The sequence below is a fragment of the Martes martes genome (assembly GCF_963455335.1).
Source record: "Martes martes genome assembly, chromosome: 17".
In the NCBI taxonomy this organism is placed as follows: domain Eukaryota; kingdom Metazoa; phylum Chordata; class Mammalia; order Carnivora; family Mustelidae; genus Martes; species Martes martes.
Window position 1 is genome coordinate 30,161,399 of NC_137905.1, and position 20,621 is coordinate 30,182,019.

The 20,621-nt window shown below is 36.4% G+C and overlaps 1 protein-coding gene across 3 annotated transcripts in view; it reads right to left on the reverse strand.

Annotated features, from left to right (window-relative positions):
* The window catches only part of CHD9 (chromodomain helicase DNA binding protein 9), a 218,987-nt gene that overhangs the window by 69,254 nt on the left and 129,112 nt on the right, over positions 1-20,621 (reverse strand). For all 3 annotated transcript variants that reach the window (XM_080827902.1, XM_080827903.1, XM_080827904.1), the window contains 9 exons: positions 17,355-17,466; positions 13,256-13,402; positions 12,284-12,352; positions 12,145-12,200; positions 11,398-11,515; positions 7,731-7,817; positions 7,386-7,523; positions 5,469-5,590; positions 1,858-2,101 (listed from right to left, as the gene is read on the reverse strand). In XM_080827902.1, coding sequence (XP_080684028.1) covers positions 1,858-2,101; positions 5,469-5,590; positions 7,386-7,523; positions 7,731-7,817; positions 11,398-11,515; positions 12,145-12,200; positions 12,284-12,352; positions 13,256-13,402; positions 17,355-17,466 — 1,093 coding nt within the window. The remainder of the gene's footprint in view (positions 1-1,857; positions 2,102-5,468; positions 5,591-7,385; positions 7,524-7,730; positions 7,818-11,397; positions 11,516-12,144; positions 12,201-12,283; positions 12,353-13,255; positions 13,403-17,354; positions 17,467-20,621) is intronic.

Here is a 20,621-nt window from a genome sequence, read left to right on the forward strand (position 1 = left end):
GACATATATTAAAACTATAACCCTTTTAAACAACTCAAAATCCCAATATTTTAATCATACCTTCTATAAAAAAATGAGATTGAACTAAGTCAATCATAATCATTTTTATGATTACCACACAGCTCTTTAATTCTACAAATGTATGACTGAGAAGAATAAAACACTATGGAAGGAAATCAAACTATAATCTGAGATGTCAGAGGCTTGAAAGGTACAAAGGTGTTAGTTAAAATAAAACTGAGGAATAACTAAAGGGTTATACAGCTGCTTAATTTCATAGGAATATAATTGTTTCAACCATAAAAGAAAGAGGGACTAAATCAATTAATTCATCCATTTTCCATTCTTTTTTAAAATTTTTTTTTTTTTAAAGATTTTATTTATTTATTTGACAGACAGAGATTACAAGTAGGCAGAGAGGCAGGCAGAGAGAGAGGAGAAAGCAGGCTCTCCACGGAGCAGAGAGCCTGATGCGGGGCTGAGAGCCGGATGCGGGGCTCGATCCCAGGACCCCGGGATCATGACCTGAGCCGAAGGCAGAGGCTTTAACCCACTGAGCCACCCGGGCGCCCCTCTTTTTTAAAATTTTTTAAAAGATTTATTTGTTCATTTATTTATTTGACAGACAGAGATCACAAGTAGGCAGAGAGGCAGGCAGAGAGAGAGAGGGGGGAAGCAGGCTCCCCGCTGAGCAGAGAGCCCGATGCGGGGCTCGATCCCAGGACCCTGGGATCATGACCTGGGCCGAAGGCAGAGGCTTAACGCACTGAGCCACCCAGGCGCCCCCCCCATTTTCCATTCTGAATAGGTAGAAAATCAATTACAATTGGGAAGAAGAGCAGTACAAGGCTAGGCACATTACCTTACTTTAACCTGCATCATATCACATGACGCTATCACATCATATGTTATAATGATCCTTATAAAACAAAAGATTTAGTGAAAGAAAAATAAAGTATTAAGGTGCCACTGAAGATGAATGTTAGGCAATAAACCTATTCCAATTAAAGAGTATAACTTTGTGTGAACTGTGTTTTTATTAATCTTGTTCATTATTTCTTAATAAAATTCTTAATCTAAAGAGTCCTATTACCACTCAAAACTGCAACTGGCACTTAATGCTTTCTAGATTTTAACTTTCTGCTAGAAAATTCTTTATTATAATGTTATCCCTTAATTTTATGATGTGTTTATTTAGCTGAAAAGTAAGAAATCTCCTACTAAGTTTCCTACTGAAGAGGCCAAAGTAAAATGGAAAATGTGCCTTCCGGACACAGAGGAGAAGAAAACCACCCAATCACCAGAGCACTGGAGTAATCAATCCAAAGGGGAAAACAACAGAGAGGTATGCTTGTATCTGCATACGAAACAAACAAACCATACTTTTAAGATGTGCCTAAAATCAAAATCCTTTGAACAAATAAAAAGAGAACCTGTGGTTTCATCTCAAGAGGCATTTAAACCCATGGTGTTCACTGAAGATCTGAATTTTAAAAATGGAGGGAGAAAACTGGAGGATGATTAAAGAGACAGGTAGTATTCTAAAAAATAAATTTAATGTGTGTTTAAAAGCAATTAGTAAAACAATTATTCTAGTTGAAAAATTAGGGATACAATCAAATTAGTACATTTGTATAAATCAGCATACTAGTGAACCAGAACGTGATCCTAATCCCTTGTCCCTATTCTCTTGAGCAACTCAAGTTTACTGTAAATAAAGATGATGAATAAAGAGACTGAACTAAGATATATGTAGGCAAATAAAATCCACCCCAAATTTGAAAATAATGAATGTGTAATAATTGGCTTTTTCAAACTTGGCCTTTCAAACAACAAACAAAATCACCAGTAACACACCTGTGAGTCCCTGAAGTACATCTCATATTGCTGTATCATCTGTCTGCTAATCAGGCTCCCATGATAAACCACAACATTAATATCAGTCCACGTACGAAATTCTCTCTCCCAGTTTGCAATAGTAGAAAGCGGAGCAATAATCAGGAAAGGTCCTCTTATACCAGTCAGAAGGATTTCGTAGAGGAATGTAATTGATTGAATGGTTTTGCCAAGACCCATTTCATCTGCTAAAATGCAGTTTCGTCTGAAATAAACAAATATATTATCCATGTATACAGTGGGTTTTTCTGTACACTATAACATTTTTAATGATAAATATATAAAAATAATCAAAGATCAAGTTAAAATACTTGCATTTATAAAAACATAAAAATTGCTGAAGTGTAGACGAGGCATATCATTTTGTATATATATGAAACTGTAATTTCATTATAATCCCACAAAGGGAAAACTATAGATTTCTGTAGCTCCAAAACAAAGATAACGCCTGTTAGAGGTATGATTTTGTTAAAGAATGGCAGGAGTAAGACAAAATAAATATATTATTTATTCAGGAAGCATTTGTTAAATACCTTCTCTATCTCAGGGACAGTATGAGAAGATGGGATACAAAAGAAACAGAACATGTTCTCTGCCTTCCAGGGGCTTGTATCTACTGGAGAAGCAGACATGCAAATAAGCAAATAAAAAATCATACAGTGTGCTATCACGGAAGCACAAACAAAGCACTGGTTTTCAACTCTGGCTGTGCATTAGAAGAGCCTAAAAGCCTGAAGGAAACACAGATACCCAGGGCTCTCCCCTACACATTATGGAGTAGGACAAAGCAGCTATAATTTTTTTTTTAAGTTCCACAAATGATTATAATAGAGGCCCAGTTGAGGACCCTTGGGTTAAGTTTATTAAAGAAGCTCACAGGAGTTAAGTGTCCAACTCTGGCAAAGAGATGGTAGAAAAGGGGATTTCTTTCAGGGAAGAAGTCAGTAATGGGTAGGATTTCGCCAGAGAGCACAGCAAAGGAGCAGAGGTATAAAGAACACGACCAACTGGGAGACTACAAACGTGGTTTTGAGATGAGGGTAAAAGGAGGGGGTATCACTATGATATGAAGAGGTCACAAATAAAGAATGTTGGACATCATTCTGTTATGCAGCTGGAGTCACTTAAATTTTTAAAGAAACCCAACGCGATCGCGTTTGTGCTCTGAGGTTCACTCTGGCTCTACTGTGGATATTAGAAGGTGAGGTGAATAGAAGCTGGAACACTGAGTGGGAAAGTACTGCAAAAACGCAGGGAACAATGGCGGGCACTTGGACTAAGGGAGAGGGGACTAAGAGGAGAGAACGGATTCCAAAGTTAACTATGACTGAGAATGATTTGGACTTACTGACCAACCAGATATAAGGGGTATTGGATGACAGCCAGATTTCAGTCTTGTTGACTAAATGAATCATGTTATTTATTAATTATTTAGGTAGGCTCCATGCCAATGTGGGGCTTCAACTCATGACCCTAAGGTCAAGAGTTGCATGCTCTACTGACTGAACCAGCCAGGGGGCCCTTTATTGTGTTATTCTTAATGGAAATACAAAATATGTTGGAAGAACAAGTTTGGTACAGAGGAAAGGGGAAATGATAAGGTTAATTTTGAATTTTGTGCTGATAAAAGAACAGTGAGATAGACTTTAAAGTAGCAAGAGGCAAACAGAAATATGGGCTTGGAGTTCAAGTTAGAGATATCTCAAGTTAGAGATAAAGATATGAGACCATTAGGATGTTATTGATAAACGAAGGCATAGGCTGTGTGGAGTACGGCTTAGGATGAACAAACCTGTACTACAAGGAAGGAGCAAAAGAGCACCGTTAGGAGGAAAACGCAACACTGAAAGGGCAAGCAGAGGAAGGGAAACCAGCAGATCTCCAGGTCACGGGGTCTGGAGAGAGTCCCACGGTGGAAGCTGCTGGGGGTGAGAATGGGGGAAGGTTTGCAGAAAGAGCAACCACAACCCAAAGCAGCAGGGACAAAGCAAACTAGGGGTGAAAACTACCCCTCGGATTGGGAAGTAACATGTTTCAAAGACAAATTATTACATCCAAGCAACAGGTTTAAAGCGAGCTGGAGATGAGAAAACGGGAAGAGCTCCTGGTGGTTTTCTTCCACGAAACTACAGACGGCTCAAGGTCGCTAGAAGGAAAAACAGAACCAACAAGAGAAGGTTTATCCTTTTCTTTCTTGCATTTTTATGAAAGGTCAGACCCAGATTGTTCGCAGAGTGAAGGGACAGCACTAGTCTTGAGAAGGCTTGAAGGTGCAAGAGTGCAGGAGGACAGCTGATGGAGTGAGGCTCTGAGAAAACTGGCTGTGCGGCATGTCAGAACAGACGTGTGGATGAGTCTTGGTTGTGGAGGCACCTTTCAACTTCTGGCACATGAGGACAGCTAAGAAAAGCTAAGAATGGAGACATGTTTGTTGGCCGGGCTGTGAGGGCAGGCAAGAACTTGAACAAGCTCACCTACGGGCCCTAGGCTTCTCTATGGAGCAGTCACGTTGGGGTGAAGAGGGCAGGGTTGGGACAGATGGCCCAAGGAAAGTGCTGGAAGTTTAAAACAAGCAATGTGGGCAATGGGGAAGGGCAGCAACGAGGGGATTCAAGCACAACAACACTTTGTTAACTATTTTGCCTGGAAGGATCTCTTGGGGAAAAATGATGGTTAACATTTAGAAAATATAAACATTTAGAAAATGATGGTTAACATTTAGAAAATATAAACATTTAGAAAATATTAACATTTAGAAAATATGAGCTCTAGAGGAAAGAGCTCGGTGTGGAGTTAACAGGTCCCCCCCAACTCCACATGACTGAGTCTCAGGACTCACAATTACTGAGTGCAATGACTCAGAAGAATCACGTGAGAAGTAAAAACATGGAAGAATGATTTTGAATAAAAAGTGTCATCAAACTGTCCTGTTATTACTAATCACAATGCCTTTGCTTGCTCTCTTGTATATGCCACTATACTTTCCAAATCATGGGTCCATTTTTCATTTATTTCGCAATTATCTTTTCATTGTAAAAAAGTGAGCTAATGTTCCACCCAGCATTTTGAACAACTTGGAAAATAAATAATTAATAAAAAGCATAAATTCATTACTAGGTTCTTATATTTTGATTTCTATTCCTCATCAACTGCTGACAATCTGCTTCTCTAAAGACTTAAATAATAGACCTACTTAATTCTTACTGATATAATTGCTCACACTTTACTAACTAGATTCAATTGCTGGCAGACAGCAGTATAAGCTGGTAAGTTGAAAAATACTCCATAACATAACAAATGTTTTACGATGGTGAGAAAGGCATTTCAAATTTTACTATTAATCATCTTATCAACTTTCTCCTATTCTGACTGGCATACATTTAAATGAAGCAACTGAAGTCAAAATCCTAAATTATAATTTACACAACTTCCTGAGATAACCTCACTTTCAATAATAAAGACTCCATGACAGTAATAATATAGCAACATCAGGAACTATTTTACTTAACATATTTTGACACATATAAAAAAAACAACACATTAAGCTCTTTTTCTGCTGGTATACTACATACCTATTGTACCAATTGAACAAGAGCCAGTTGAGTCCTTCCAGTTGATATTCCCTGAGTTGATTGCCATTTTTATAGTCCCTGGATTGATCAATTTTTTTCCAAATATTAGCAGGAGGACGATCCTTTGTGGGAAAACAAAGAACGGTGTATTCCAGATTTTTTAATCTTGCACAAACCCCATACATGGTAAAAACATTGCTTTTAAAATAATTATAGAAGCGTAACATTATACAACGTTATGGTGAAATATTACAAACGTCTAAAGACCATATCGGTTCTCCACAAACTCTTCCAGAAAATTGAAGAAGACAGCATATATTCCAGCTCATTCCATGAAGCCCAGGCACTAAAATAAAAGATATTACCAAAACAAAACAAAACAACAAAACAAAACAAAAAGCCCACTATACACCAATATTCCTGTATCATGACCAGGTAGATTTTTCCCAGGAATGGAAGGTGGTTTTATCTACAATACAGCGCGAGAAGAATTGGATACCCATAAGCAAAAAATGAACTTTGATTCATACGTGTACTATATACAAAAATTAACTCAAAATTCATTGTAGACCTAAACATTACCTAAAACTAAAAAACTTCTGGCAAAGATTTCTTAGCTATAGCACCAGAAGTATGATCCATAAGGAAAAGACAGATAAACTGGACTTCATCAAAATTAGGAACTTTTGTTCTTTTACACTGTTAATACAGTGAAAATACAAGCCACAGACTTGGAGAAAACATCTGCGAATCATATATCTGATAAAGGACTTGCATCTAGAACATATAAATAATTCTTAGAGCTCAATAATAAGAAAGCAAACAAGCCAATAAAAAATAGGTAAAATATATGAACTGGCACCTTATTAAAGAAGATACACTAATGGCAAACAAGCACATGAAAAGATTCTCAACATCATTAAACAGCAGGTAATGTAAATGAAAATCACAATGTCATACCAACATCACAATGTCATACCAATATATATATACTAGAATCGCTAAGATTAAAAACACTGTTCCAAGCGCTGACAAGGATGTGAAGCGATTAGCACTCTTACACAAGGCTGTTGGGAATGTAATATGGTATGACCAATTGGAAAAAGCTCAGCAGTTTCTTAAAAAATTAAACATATACCTAACATATGACCCAGCCATTTTACTCATAGCTATTTACTGAAAAGAAATGAAAGCACATGACTAGACAAAGACGTGTATACTAATGTTCATAATAACTTTGTTTATCCATTCACCTGTTGAAGAATACTTATACTGGCTATCAGAAATAAAGTTATTATGGGGGCGCCTGGGTGGCTCAGTCAGTTAAACGTCTGCCTTTGGCTCAGATCATGATTCTAGGGTCTTGGATCAAGTCCTGCATTGGGCTCCCTGCTCAGTGGGGAGCCTGCTTCTCCTTCTCCCTTTGCTGCTTTCCCTGCTTGTGCACTCTCTGTCAAATAAATAAAATCTTTTTTAAAAAAGCCCCCCCAGAACCAAAATATGACTTGAGCTGAAACTGGTATTTTTGATATTTTTATAAATGACCTGAGAGAAACAGTAGTGGGAAACTCTTAAATTCAGAGATGAGACAGAAGCATTTGGAACTTGCCGAGGGAAATGTGAAGGAAATACTCATCAAAATCATAAATGCACATATGCTCTGACCAAGTGATTACACTTCTGATTTGTCTTACAGAGGCTTGTACACATGGGTTCAATGTTCAATGCGGGATTGTTTATGAGAGCAAAAAACTGGAACACACACTAATGGAGGAACAGTCAAATTAACATACATAAGATACTATGCGGCAATTTTTAAAATAAGGTATTCATTGTACACCATAATCACAATTAAAAATGCAAATACTACATTAAGCCTGCTGAATAAAAGAAGTGCTAAGATTTTATGATTCTTACCAAATGTCTTGTGTCAGGCCTTGAAGCTTGTAACTGTTCAAACTCTTCTATTTTTGCTAGATCTACATCTTCTTTTAGTTCCCACGTACTATCTTCGTATGGTAATGAGCACCATTTTACTAAGTAGTAAATAACAGGCTGTAAAAAAAATTTATTTTTTCGTTTTACTATTTTGAAAAAGAGTACTTAGAAACAGTTTAAATATACTTAACCTACATCAATAAAAACCAATGAAACATTTTTCAGTGTTTTTAGGTCATTAATTTTTAAAAAGGAGTAAAGTTTTAATACTTGGAAAGTTTGAGGTTCTTCCTAATTAAAAAAATTTTTCCCCTAAATATTTACCTCACCAGTATCTTTATCTTCACAAAAAGAGACTTCTAATACTCTGTCTACTTCAACGTAGTCTGGGTTAAATGGTTCCTCTTCCATCTAAAATTAAAAAGTTAACTTAAGTGATAATTGACAAAGAAGTAGAAAGATGAAAGTGAAATAAACATAAATTTACTAGCTATTTTCTAGAACAAACAGAAGTTTGATTTCAATTAAATTTTCAATAAATGGCTCACTTCCCTTTTAATTTCCAAAAGATATCTAGGATACTTGTCTATATAATGAAACATCACGTTATGTGTAATAAAACCAACTGAATAACACTATGAAATAAGATACCTCAGACAAGTGACTTACTCTCGAAGATATATTCTTCAAAATTTTCCTAGAAGAGCCTCCGCACCTTTCTTGTGCCACTTTCTTCAGGTCTACGCGTTGAAGACCAATCACCCCATCTCATCTCTCAGCTGTATCATTATTTTTTTTAAAAACTGTACTTATTTATTTGAGAGAGAGAGAAAGCACGAACAGGGTGAGGGGCAGAAGGAAGGGGAAAAGCAGACTCCCCGTGGAGCAGGGAGCCCAATGTGGGAGTCGATCCTGGAGTTCCAGGATCATGACCTGGCCGAAGGCAGATATTCAACCGACTGAGCCACCCAGGAGTCCCTCTATCAAACACTATCGACTGATGACTCTTGGGCTCAGGACCCAGTTACTTCAGTGGATGCCAACTCTACCTGAGCTACCTCAAACTGCACTCATTTGCTCTTCAACCTTTGCTTCTTTCCTATAGTTTCCTACTAGGTTAATGGTAACACAACACCCCTTCCACACTTTACTCCCAGTTACACAAGTCAGAAATGCAGAAGTCAGCTCAGAGTCCTTCTCTCTCTCTTTTTTTTTAATCTTCCACCTCCAAATAAGTCATTAATTCTTACAGATTCTGTCTTCAACTACAACTCAAAGTGGTTCCTCCTTCCTCTTTTTTTTTTTTTTAAAGATTTTATTTTATTTATTTGACAGAGAGAGAGATAGAATCACAAGTAGGCAGAGCAGCAGGCAGAGAGAGAGGGAGAAGCAGGCTCCCCGCCGAGCAGAGAGCCCGATGTGGGGCTCGATCCCAGGACCCTGAGATCATGACCTGAGCCGAAGGCAGAGGCTTAACCCACTGAGCCACCCAGGTGCCCCCCTCCTTCCTCTTTCTCACTGCTTCATCACTTTTTACTTGGATCTCAACAACTGCCTAACTAATTTTCAACTACCTTCCTGCCTCCCTTTAGTCCATTTTCATAATGACCCTAGAGTGATGTTTCTCAAATATAAATCTTATCTATTGTTCCCCTGCTTCAAATCCTTCACTGACCCTCCCTTGCTTGGGGATCAGGCCCACACTGGTTTTGAGGATCCTACCTTGTCCTCCAGCTTCATCTCCTATCATTGGCACTGGTGTGCCCCAGATTTCATGCTCCCAAAGTACAAAAACACATGCTTTTCAAACTCCATGTTATGGCACACCTCCATGTTTTTATACTCCTCCTTCTCTCTTCTGAACAGACTGCTGTTCCTTGTCTCCCTGGCTGCTTCTTATTCCTTCCTGAACGCCTCACTTTCAATAGCCCTTCTTGGCTATCTCTGCTGCCTCTCGTTCTCTGCTTAACCTCTAAATACTGTAGAGCTTCATGGTTCTGTCTTTAGTTCTCTTCACTGTCTCAAATACTTCCTGAACTACAGTATCATCTCAGGATCTCTTGATAACTGCCCAACATCAGAACGGTAACGAGGTACTTTTAAGACAATCTGCATAGCTCCAATTTATGTTGTACCTGAGTCAAGTGAAAAAAATTAGTCTTTAAATTTTTGGCCTCCCAGCATCCATAAACTGACTAGGTCATCAAATTTTTCAAGGAGATTTCAGAAGTACAAAGGAAGTAACTATAACTTCATGGTGAAAAAATCTGCCAGAGACCACCATAATCGAGTGATTAAAGTTACCACCACAGGTAATGGGGCAAACAGATATCACTCTCCTCCTCCTTCAGTGAGAAGGGTACAGCACCATTTCTGTGGTGATCTTTTATTTTTAAAATATTTTAATTCCAGTGTAGTTATCATTCAGTGTTATATTAGTTTTGGGTGTACAACAGAGTGATGGTCTTTTAAAAAAAAATGCATGACTTGAATCCTGAGGCAACATTAGACAAGCCCAAATTTAGGGACATTCTACAAAATAAACCACTTATACTCTTTATAAAAAAATGTCCAAGTAATGAAAAACAAAGAAAGGCTGACAAATAGAGACATGACAACTAAATTCAACATATGATGCTTGATTGGATTCTGGACCACAATAAACACAAAAACACATTTTTTTGCTATAAAAATAGTGGAACAATTAGTGAAATATGAATAAGGTTGGTCTGTAGATGAGCTAATACTATCTCAGTGTTAATTATACCATTATTATGTGACAGAATTTTTTTTTTTTTAACTTATTTGACAGAGATTACAAGTAGGCAGAGAGGCAGGCAGAGAGAGAGAGGAGGAAGCAGGCTCCCTGCTGAGCAGAAAGCCCGATGTGGGGCTCGATCCCAGGACCCTGGGATCATGACCTGAGCCGAAGGCAGAGGCTTTAACCCACTGAGCCACCCAGGCGCCCCTATGTGACAGAATTTTAAAAAAATTAAATACTGAAGTATTTGCAATTTACATTCAAATGGTTTAGAAAAGAAATGTATGCATGGGAGGGAGAGAGAGAGAGAAGAGAACAGAGGCAGAGGGAAAATAAATGTTAGTGACAAAGCCTACATAGTAAAATACTAACATTTAGGGAATCTTATCAAAATATATGTAGGAAAATAAAACATATAGCATAGGGAATATAGTCAGTGGTATTGTAATAGTGCTGTATGGTGACAGATGGCAGTTAGACTTGTGCTGAGCACGGTATAATACACAAACTAGTGGAATCACTAGGTGGTACACCTGAAACTAATTTAACACTGTGTGTCAAGGATAGTGAAATACACACACACACACACACACACACACACACACACACACACAAATGGGAATTCATCATACTATTTTTGCAACTTAGATTTTTCAAAATAAAAACTCAAAAGGTTCTTCCAATTAAAACATCAAAAAATTTAGATGAATTTAAAATTGCTCTAAAACAAGCCTAGTAAAAGAAAAAAGAAAAAAAATTTAGAGCAGGAAAGGACATCAAAGTAACTGGTGAGGCCTTTAAAATGAATTATGCCTATGATGATTTGTTCATACATGCACAAACCTGGCATAGAAAATATGCAATGTATTTCATGTACTGAAAAATCTTAAGTTTCCATTCATTTGCTATATTACCATTTCCATTACTTGGGTAACTTTGCTGATACAATTCTTGAGATACTAATCCACTCATATTCAACTCTAAGTACTGAAATACATGCTAATTTAAAAATACAAGAGTTATCTACCACTCTGAATTATCACTGTGCCTGTTTCAGCTATTTTCCAAGCTAAATTTGGGGAGAGAAAATTACTTATGTAGATAGCATTTGTATTCAAATATCAAACTTGGAAGCCTAAGAATTAAAATGAATAATACTTAAATTTTTGATAAATACTGCATGTGTTCAGAGTTCAACACATAATAGTTTCATTTATTTCTTTTTCTTACATCAGCAAAAAAATGTGCTCTTTGTGCTTGTCTCAATTTGAATCGTTTGATTTTCTGCTGGATCCTTTTATCTTTCAAAAGCTGCTGTTCAGTGGCCCACTCACAGTGAAGATAGGAGCTAAAATTTGTATAAAAGCAATATATTAGAATGACATAGAATAACATGTTTTGGTTTTTTAAAATGTATTTTTAATCACAGCACTCAATACAGAATATTCAACTTTATGAACAGGTAGCTCATCATTTCATTTAATGTTAACAGACTCCATTCAATTTCTAAAGCCACTGTGATCACTATATCCTAAGGATGCAGTATAAAGATGTGCAATTTGCCACAGAGAAACAGGATGATAAACCAAATCACAAAGGTAACAAGATGTGATTTATCATTTATTTCCTCATTGTAACAGTTCTGTAATGATCAGAAAGCTAACTTGTTTTGAAATCAGTGTTAATTCTTTTAAAAACAGTTTTTCACCTACGTATAGGAATAAAGTGAATAAAATCTGAAAGATTCAACAATATAAATATAATGTCTATCATTTGTAAAAGAACATTTTATAAAGATTCCTGCATTTTGATGCTAATAATTAACACTTACTGAAAAAAAGTCACTTAAATTTTACCACAAAAGATTTTGAACTAATAAAACATTTTAAAATTCAAGTAAAATAAAAGAAATAATTTAATTTAATATGTTTAAGTATATTTATATATAAATCAGCATTGTCTAACTCAGATACTTACTAATTCTTGTATTTTACAAAAAATTCTTCTGTATCAATCATTACTCCAGGTGATACCTAAGAAAATAAAATCAATACTTATGATTTTAAGAATAAGGTCATGGAATATAAAGGGTAAAATGTAATGTGCGATTACTTACTTCCTTTTTTACAATTCTAGAAGATAGTATTTTGTCTACAATTGCAGCATCTTCTTCACTTGGATTCTCCTATGGGAAGGAGGAAAGAAGACACAATGTCACATTCTAAACATTCCTTTAGCTGCCACTTTTTATGTTTATGAACACACTGAAACTCAGTTTAGTTAGCATATGTGTCAGGCACTGTGTTAAATGTTAGGAATAAAAAATGGAAAATGAAATCATTGCTGTTACTGTCCTTGTCATTATCTGCATCATCATCATCATGGTAAACACACTGTGCTTCTTAATTGGCTCAGCGTTATTATCAGCACTTTGCACACATTAACTAATTTAATCCTTGCAACTACACTACGCCACTGTCATCTCTCTGCTGTACAGATTAGGAAGCTCAGGCATAGAGGACTAAGTACTTGCCCAAGGTGGCAGATCACTCAGTTGGCAGATGAGTGGTTGGTTCACAATCCAGATAAGGAGGATTAAGAGAGGAAATTGCAATATGTAAAGACAGAGAGTGCACCTATGTTCATAAGGTCAGAGGATTCAGTGCTTGTAAAGAAGTTGGAGAGAAGGCCAAAAAAATCCATACAAAGGGCTTTTTGTGATGTACTAAGAAGGCATCATTATTTTTTGTAAGACTTGGGAAGCTCTAAGAGAAGCTTTAAGTAGACAGTACAATGATCAGGTCTGTAACTTAGAAATATTTTACAGAAAAGATAGAATTTGGAGGAGTTTCAGAAATATATATTTAGGGTGTGAAAAATGTGGTGATAAACCGGATGACGAGGCAAAGGAAGAAAACAGAGAGGATGAATTCCTAGGTTTCTAATCTGAATAATTACTGGTTCTATTAACTACAACAGGAATCCAGGAGGAAAAGTTGGAGTAGGTTTTAGGAGGAAAGATAATGAAAGTATCTTAAAGTATGTTGATTTCAAGCAATTTGTAGTCATAATTCCAAATATGTCTTACCACAAATAACTGTAAAGGCTGTTCACCAGGTAAAGGAGCTGAATTCTTTTTTATTTTCATAGAACCTTTAACCTCTTCTTCAGACTGCTTCCCTTCTGCATCTTCTGCATATTTTTTTCTTTTAATTTGACGATTTGATCTTCTTTTCTGCAATGAACCATAAGGAACATACTTATATGACCAATTTTCAAGGCGAGATTTTTAAAATAATTACTTTTAGGGTGGTAATTTTGTACATTAAATTTCTGAAATTGTGTTCAACCGTCATCTTTTCTCATTTTTCCTTTTAATTAAAGGAAGATTATAACTTGCCCTTTGCCACAGGCTTAGAATCTTGTTTTACTTCCTAAAGTTTCAAATAACAAAGATTAGTAATTCCTCAATTACTTTTCTTTAGAAATTGTTAGGAATAAAAAGATTTACTTTATTTAACTATTTCATAGCTTGGACAAAACCCATTTTATTAGTAATACGTTTATTACTTAATTATCTCCTTTTAGAAACTATCATTATGAAGAGTAAAAACATGTTTTATTTAGCTATTTCACACTTTAGGCAACACATATTTTAAACTGTTAATACTGTCACAGTTTCTGCCCCAAACCTTAAAAGCGCATCAGATGAATACTGGCTAAATAATTAATCGGGGCGGGACACCTGGGTGGCTCAGTTGGTTGAGCGGCTGCCTTCGGCTCGGGTCGTGATCCCGGGGTCCTGGGATCGAGTCCCACATCGGGCTCCTTGCTCAGCGGGGAGCCCGCTTCTCCCTCTGCCTCTGCCTGTCTCTCTGTCTGCCTGTGCTCACTCTCTCTGACAAATAAATAAATAAAAAATCTTAAAAAAAAAAAAAATAATTAATCGGGGACATAAAACTAGAAGAATAAATCAAATATTTGCCACAAAATCCATGAACTTGTGTTTAAAATAAACGAATATAAAATGTTTTAGAAGAGATACACAAAATAATCAAGTAAATCTACCAAATAATTAAATGTGTATGAAAGAGGAACCAGTGTTTTACTAACTTTACTAGCTTCCCTTAAAAATAAAGAACATCACTATCAAAACCAGAAGTAAGCCTTTTGAAAAGTATTACATGTAATACCATAATTTTAAAATAAACTAAGTGATTTTAAATCACATATCAAATACACATGGCTTTACTTACCTCCCTAAAGATCTAATATTTGATGTTCCTCACTATAAAATCAAAATCTCACGTTGGCCTGACAACTTCAAAGGACTTAGGTTTGCTTTTTTCCACCTCTTTAAAATTTCATGGGTGGAGGCATCTCAGCCAACTTTTCTATTGCTCAATATTTGGTAAACCTACCCCTTCTTCCTTTATCTACGCCATTTTCTTTTACATGTTTAGTAACTCCCATGACATTCCCCCATAATGTAACCTGCAAAATAACCCATGTATTTTCTTTTTGGTTTCTGCCAATATCCTCAATTTGGCAGGCCTTTCCTATTTCCACAGCCATGACAAAGATGGCTCAGTCAGTACAGAAGGCTGGGCAGAAACTGTTATCTGCATCCAAAAAGTTGGCAGTGGCTTTTAACCTTACTTTGCTTCTTTCTCTTGAGTTGTGGACTACGGTGAGAAAGAAAGGCACTAATGCAGTAAGTTAGCTCAGCCAAATAGAGTAGATAACTTCATGGCTCATTTAGGATGGGTCTCACCATCTCTTGGCCATGAAGACATTTACATTTTCAAAACTCAAAGTTACACTTTTGTTAATATGGGAGACAGGGAAGGTGGCTATAAAAGTTATAATAAAAGGACTTCTAGAAACCCAAATTTTCCCACATCTTATTTTGAAACAAAACAAAACAAAACACTAATTTTTATTATTACTTGAGAGAAAAATTCTATGGATATCTAGTATAATACAAGGCTACAGGAATATTTAGAGTTCTACAACAGGTATCATATGGCTCTGAATATTGAAGAATAGTTTATATTAATAAACCAACAGTGACATTTATTATTCTAACAATAACATGTATTACCAATGTTATGTCTCACTGGGCATAAATCTTCTAAATAATGATGTTTAAGAATAATTCAGATACTTTCAGAAGATTCTGTCTCATGTTTTTAGCATTTAAGTTTCCTTTCTGGTCATTTAGGCATCTATTAGTTCTCTGAGATGCCTTCACTTAGGTCTTCAGTAAATTGTAAATTAGTGGCCTGAAAAATCCTTTGAACTCTCAAAAGTGCAAATTTAATAGATTCTTCACAAGATAAAATGAGAGCAATAAATTTGTAAACTGCACCCTCATGAAGACTTTATCAGTCTAAAAGATTAATTAAAAAGTCTGAGTTATATGATTATAGCTGGAATATTATAAGGTTATTATAGATATTATAAGATTACAGCTGGAATCATTACAGTGGAATAAATTATATTCTCCTAAAGTACCCAGTTACACATCAGGCAGAGCCAAACGAGGCACCATTTTCATCAAATTACTTTCTCTGTCATGTAGTATCACTACTACTTTAAAAATATAAAAACTAATTTGGTGTATACATTTTTAGCTGATGTGCTTTTTTCTGGATTTCCTTCTCTTAATGTTTTCAAAGTACAATTTAAAGTAGTGACAAATTCTTTCTTTGAATGTCTTTTTTCCAGCTTTTTTTCTTCTGTCTTAGAGGCTTCAATGGATCAGTCTACAACACTTCACATAAGTGGTCAGAAATACACTCGTTTATGACTAATACTTTGTTGGGGTAACACATTGTTTCCTATAATAATCCTAATATAATGTGCTGGGTTTTTTTTTTTTTTAAATGAAGTCTGCAAATACAGTCAGGCTACTGAAGTACTGTGTATTAAGATTAAAGGTAAAAAATTAATTATCACATTCAGATTTTTAGATTTCCTCCTGACTCCAAGCCTGAAACTTAAATTACTTTTTCGGCTTTCAAATCTTGATGGTCCCTGGTGGTTGAAAACGACACGGACCTCTCCATCATTCATATTATACATTTAAATATATCAATAATACAGATTTATAATCATTTTCTAGAAAATATTTCTTTTCTTCTCCACTTATATTTTTGTGTTAAAGCAACATGCCTATCAAACAACTAACACTGCAATGAAAGGTATGGAAGAAACGTGCACGTTAACCTATTCTACCATTTCATTGTTTGGTAATTACATAATGGAAAAATGGCCAGCCTTATGCTAGTAAAAATTAAACTGAATTTTTTCATGGTGAATAAGGTAACTGTAAGTCTGCCTGAGTGAAGGATAACATGTGACAAAAAAGCCAGGCCATATAATATTAGGAGCTCAGTTACGGCCCTTACCTCAACTCTTGCAGCAGCCCAGGAGCCTTGAGCCACTACTCTCCCATTGGATAAGAAGCTGCATAAGGAAGAAGAAAGGCCATTCAGGGGCTTTCTGGCCCCATAATTCAACAACTGCCACCACCCATACGGCCTAGAGTTGTACTTAAATTATTAGAAAGCAGAGGGTGGCCTGAATTATTATGACCTTCCCTATATATATATATAAAAATATACATTTTTTTAAAACTTCACAAGGTTAGTTTGAATAACCACCTATTAAAAAAAAAAGGCAAAATGCACAGTATGCTTGTCTACATTAGGGGATTTTTAATATAACTGGTTATCTTTTCTTTGACAGAAGCAGACCAAAGGAATTATCTCTAGGAATGATTCGAGCCATTTGCTCTATCACTATATGTGATTCTAAAACTTAGGATCTCCATCCTTAAGTTCATTCAAAAGCACTCTATAAGCATAGAATAATATCACTAGATATTTCTCCATGCTAAAAGCCATCAGGGACTTTGGACTATTACTTAACCTCTCCGGGATTTGGTTTCACTGTCTGAAAAATAAGGGGTTTAGAGAGGGTACGTAAGTTTCCTCCCAGGTTGGACATTCTACGGTCATACTTCTAGGAGCATATTATCATAATGCTGTCTTCGAGTTCTACCATCTAATAAAATGTAGTTTTCCTACTAAACTATAGTATAAATAACCATAAAGCAGTTTTAGGCTGTCTAGATAATTCTATCAGTGCTTCATTTCTCAGAAAACAAATGCAGTACTCACTTGAGAGTCTTCCTCTTTGCATGTATGCTGTGGCATCTGCTCTGTATCAGATATCTCATCTGAAGACTCATTCTTTCTTTTTTGTTTCTTACCCAATGTAATAATGAGTTTGCTGTTTCAAGAGGAAAAGAGTAAACAGTATGAACTCTCTCTGCCTTTTTCCATTTGTTGTCATATTAAGATTGCAATGATAAACTTTTTTCCATTTCATATCACATGAATGTTCAACCAAAGAGGGTAATTATCATGAAATCCATAATGACGTTTTCAAGACAAGAACTGCATTCTAGTGGAACAAACACAAACCAATGTTACAGTTAACATACTTTTAAGCACAGAAAGGCACTCAAGTTCTATCCCTTGTTTCTCAAGCTCAAAATTATTTTTCATGGGAGAAAAAAGGTCAAGTGCTACAACCATATTTAGTAATTAAAATAATTCACTTATTGTCTTATAGATTTGGAATGAGGTTTTCTCCCCTTCTACCTCTTACAAAATTCAAATTCCACTTGATATCCTTATATCCCACCTATTCCCTAGAAGCCTTGACTGTTTTTTCCCTAATTTCTCCCTTACTTAAAACACTTTAAAAATGAATTGTCCTTTAATTATTTCATTTATGCTACGGCTTATCCTAGCTGTACTATATGTTCCTAAAGAGTTAAAAACTCTTTTTTCATTTTTAAAAATATTTCCACAGTTTGCCTGTCTCTCTCATATATATATGTATATGTATGTGTGTATACATATTAGTATATATACACAGACACACAAAATACAAATGTTTAAAAAGAAAATGTGCTTTCAGTTTTTCTCCTGATCAAGGTAGAAAGTACAGAGCTTTGACATTTCCTTATTCTGGTTCAATAGATGAGAGGGCACGATTTTGAAGCACCATACTAATCATAAACCATGCTAATTGCTAATCAGGGAAATTCTATTTTAGATATCTATATTCCAAACAGAGAAAATTTCCCCAAATATTTTCAAGTATGATGTATCAGAAACATAGAAGAATTTTCTTCAACAATTACTTACTAATGTGGGAAAACTTGGAGGTTAAGAGCACACACTTTGAAATCATAGCATCAAAGATTTTTTTTTTAAGATTTTACTTATATCTTTGACAGAGAAAGATACAGTGAGAGAGGGAACACAAGCAGGGGGTGTGGGAGAGGGAGAAACAGGCTTCCCGCTGAGCAGGGCTCGATCCCAGGGTCCCAGGACCCAGGGATCATGACCTGAACCAAAGGCAGACGCTCAACAACTGAGCCACGCAGGCGCCCCAGCATCAAAGATTTTAAATGTGATTCTACCATTTGCTTATCTGTACCACACTTGGCAAATCGTTTGATCTCTTTTAGCCTTAGTTTCCCTCCCAGGAAAATAGGGATTCTATAATAGCTACCTCTACTGTTGTTGAGAAGTAAGTGGGATAATGCAAATGAGTTCTTAGCAAAGTCCTGACACGGTACTTTCTGAACTAACCTCTAATTATTATATGCCAGACACTTCCAGGTTCTAGGATTTGAAGATAAAGTAGACACAGTCCCTAACGTTAAAGTATCATTGTTAAAATATGAACACGGTTCAAACGCAGAAGTGGAAGTTAGTACTGGATGGAATGTGAACACAAAAGAAGTGCCTCTGTCTGCTGTAAAGGAGTACCTTTACAGAAAAGGTAAAGTTTGAGATAGGAAATGAATGATAAAAGGGAGTTCAACTGGTAGTGAAAGAAGACAAAGGGTGCATTCCAGGCAGGGGGTATTAGAGAAGAATGAGAGAAATACACAGGGACAAGAGCATGTCAGAGAGCCACAAAGCACTGCAGGCGGAAGAAGCAGAGAGAGATGGTCATCTAGACAGGCTGACGATCACAGAAGATCCCGTATGACATGTAAGGAGTTAACATTTTAGCTTAAGGCCAGCTTTTAAGCTCCGCAGGGCAGGAACTGAAACAGAGTGTCTTGTTCGCCACTGACAACAAACAGCCCGGAGGTATTCTGAATACATGAAAAAAAGTAATAAAGCATTTGGAAGCTATGAGAATTTTACACAAATAAGTTCTACGGATTTAACATACAGCATGGTGATCATAGTTAACAACACTGCATTGTGTATTTGAAAGTTGCTAGGAGAGTGAATCTTCAAAGTTCTCGTCACGAGAAAAAAAATTTGTAACTAGTGAGGTGATGGCGACAGTTCTGCGATAGGAACATATGTCAAATTATCGGGTTGTACACCTTAAATGAATACACAATGTTATACGTCAATTATACCTCAATAAAATTGGTGGGGGGAAGAATTTCAAACAAGAGAGCAATGCAACTAGAAGAAAACGCAAGGCAGGGAAACCAGCAGTCAGGCAAAGGACAACTCGAGTGAGGCATGAAGAGTGCAACACAGGGCCACGCTGTGTGGATGGGAGGTGAAGAAAAGCATAACTTTATTATGGAGGCACAATCAACAGACATGGTCACTGACTGGATGACTGGATACGAGGCAAGAAACCTCTGGAAAGAGTCACTCCTACATGATTCTTGTATGGCATGATTACCACCTTCAACAGGTGAAGGATGATTTTTACTGGGTATCTCACTTGCACTCTTTGGACTATATGAAGAAAGCAAGTAAGAGTACAAACGCAGCTCAAGTTGGAATCAGGAACTCAGAGAGAGTACCAAAAGATCTCCTGAAACAACATGAAGGAACCAACCATGCTTATATTTCATTCCCTCTCACCACTTTCACTGGTCACTTCTTCCCTCTTCTGGTCCCTTTTCCTTACTTGGGTTTCCCTGCTAACATAAAACTCTCCCTTGAGGTCCTATCTACTGTTACATATCACAGGATCTTGTTCTTCCTCCACCTCATCTGCCTATATGGACTGTTTCATTTTCGGTCCTCAACCCACGGTTATCTGACCTCTTGGAACTCCTTTACATCTTCAAAGCTTCCATTTAGCCATTGTTTATGGAGGCGGTCTCTGCTGACTTTAACATGCATTCTCTCATTTCATGTTCATACCATTCCAAGAAGTGAATACAAGCATTTTACAAGAGGAGGAAATGGAGGCTGAGGAAAGTTAAATGCCTTGCTCAAAGCCACACCGAAAGTAAGACTAGAGATAAAAATTAGTATGCCTCATTCCAGAGCTTGAACTGAAGCTCTCAAAATGTTCCCAAAGGCAACCCCTCACTTTTCCTAAACCTGTCTTCTAATATGAAAGTATTATATAAGTTCAGAAAAGTGCACACATCAAAAGAG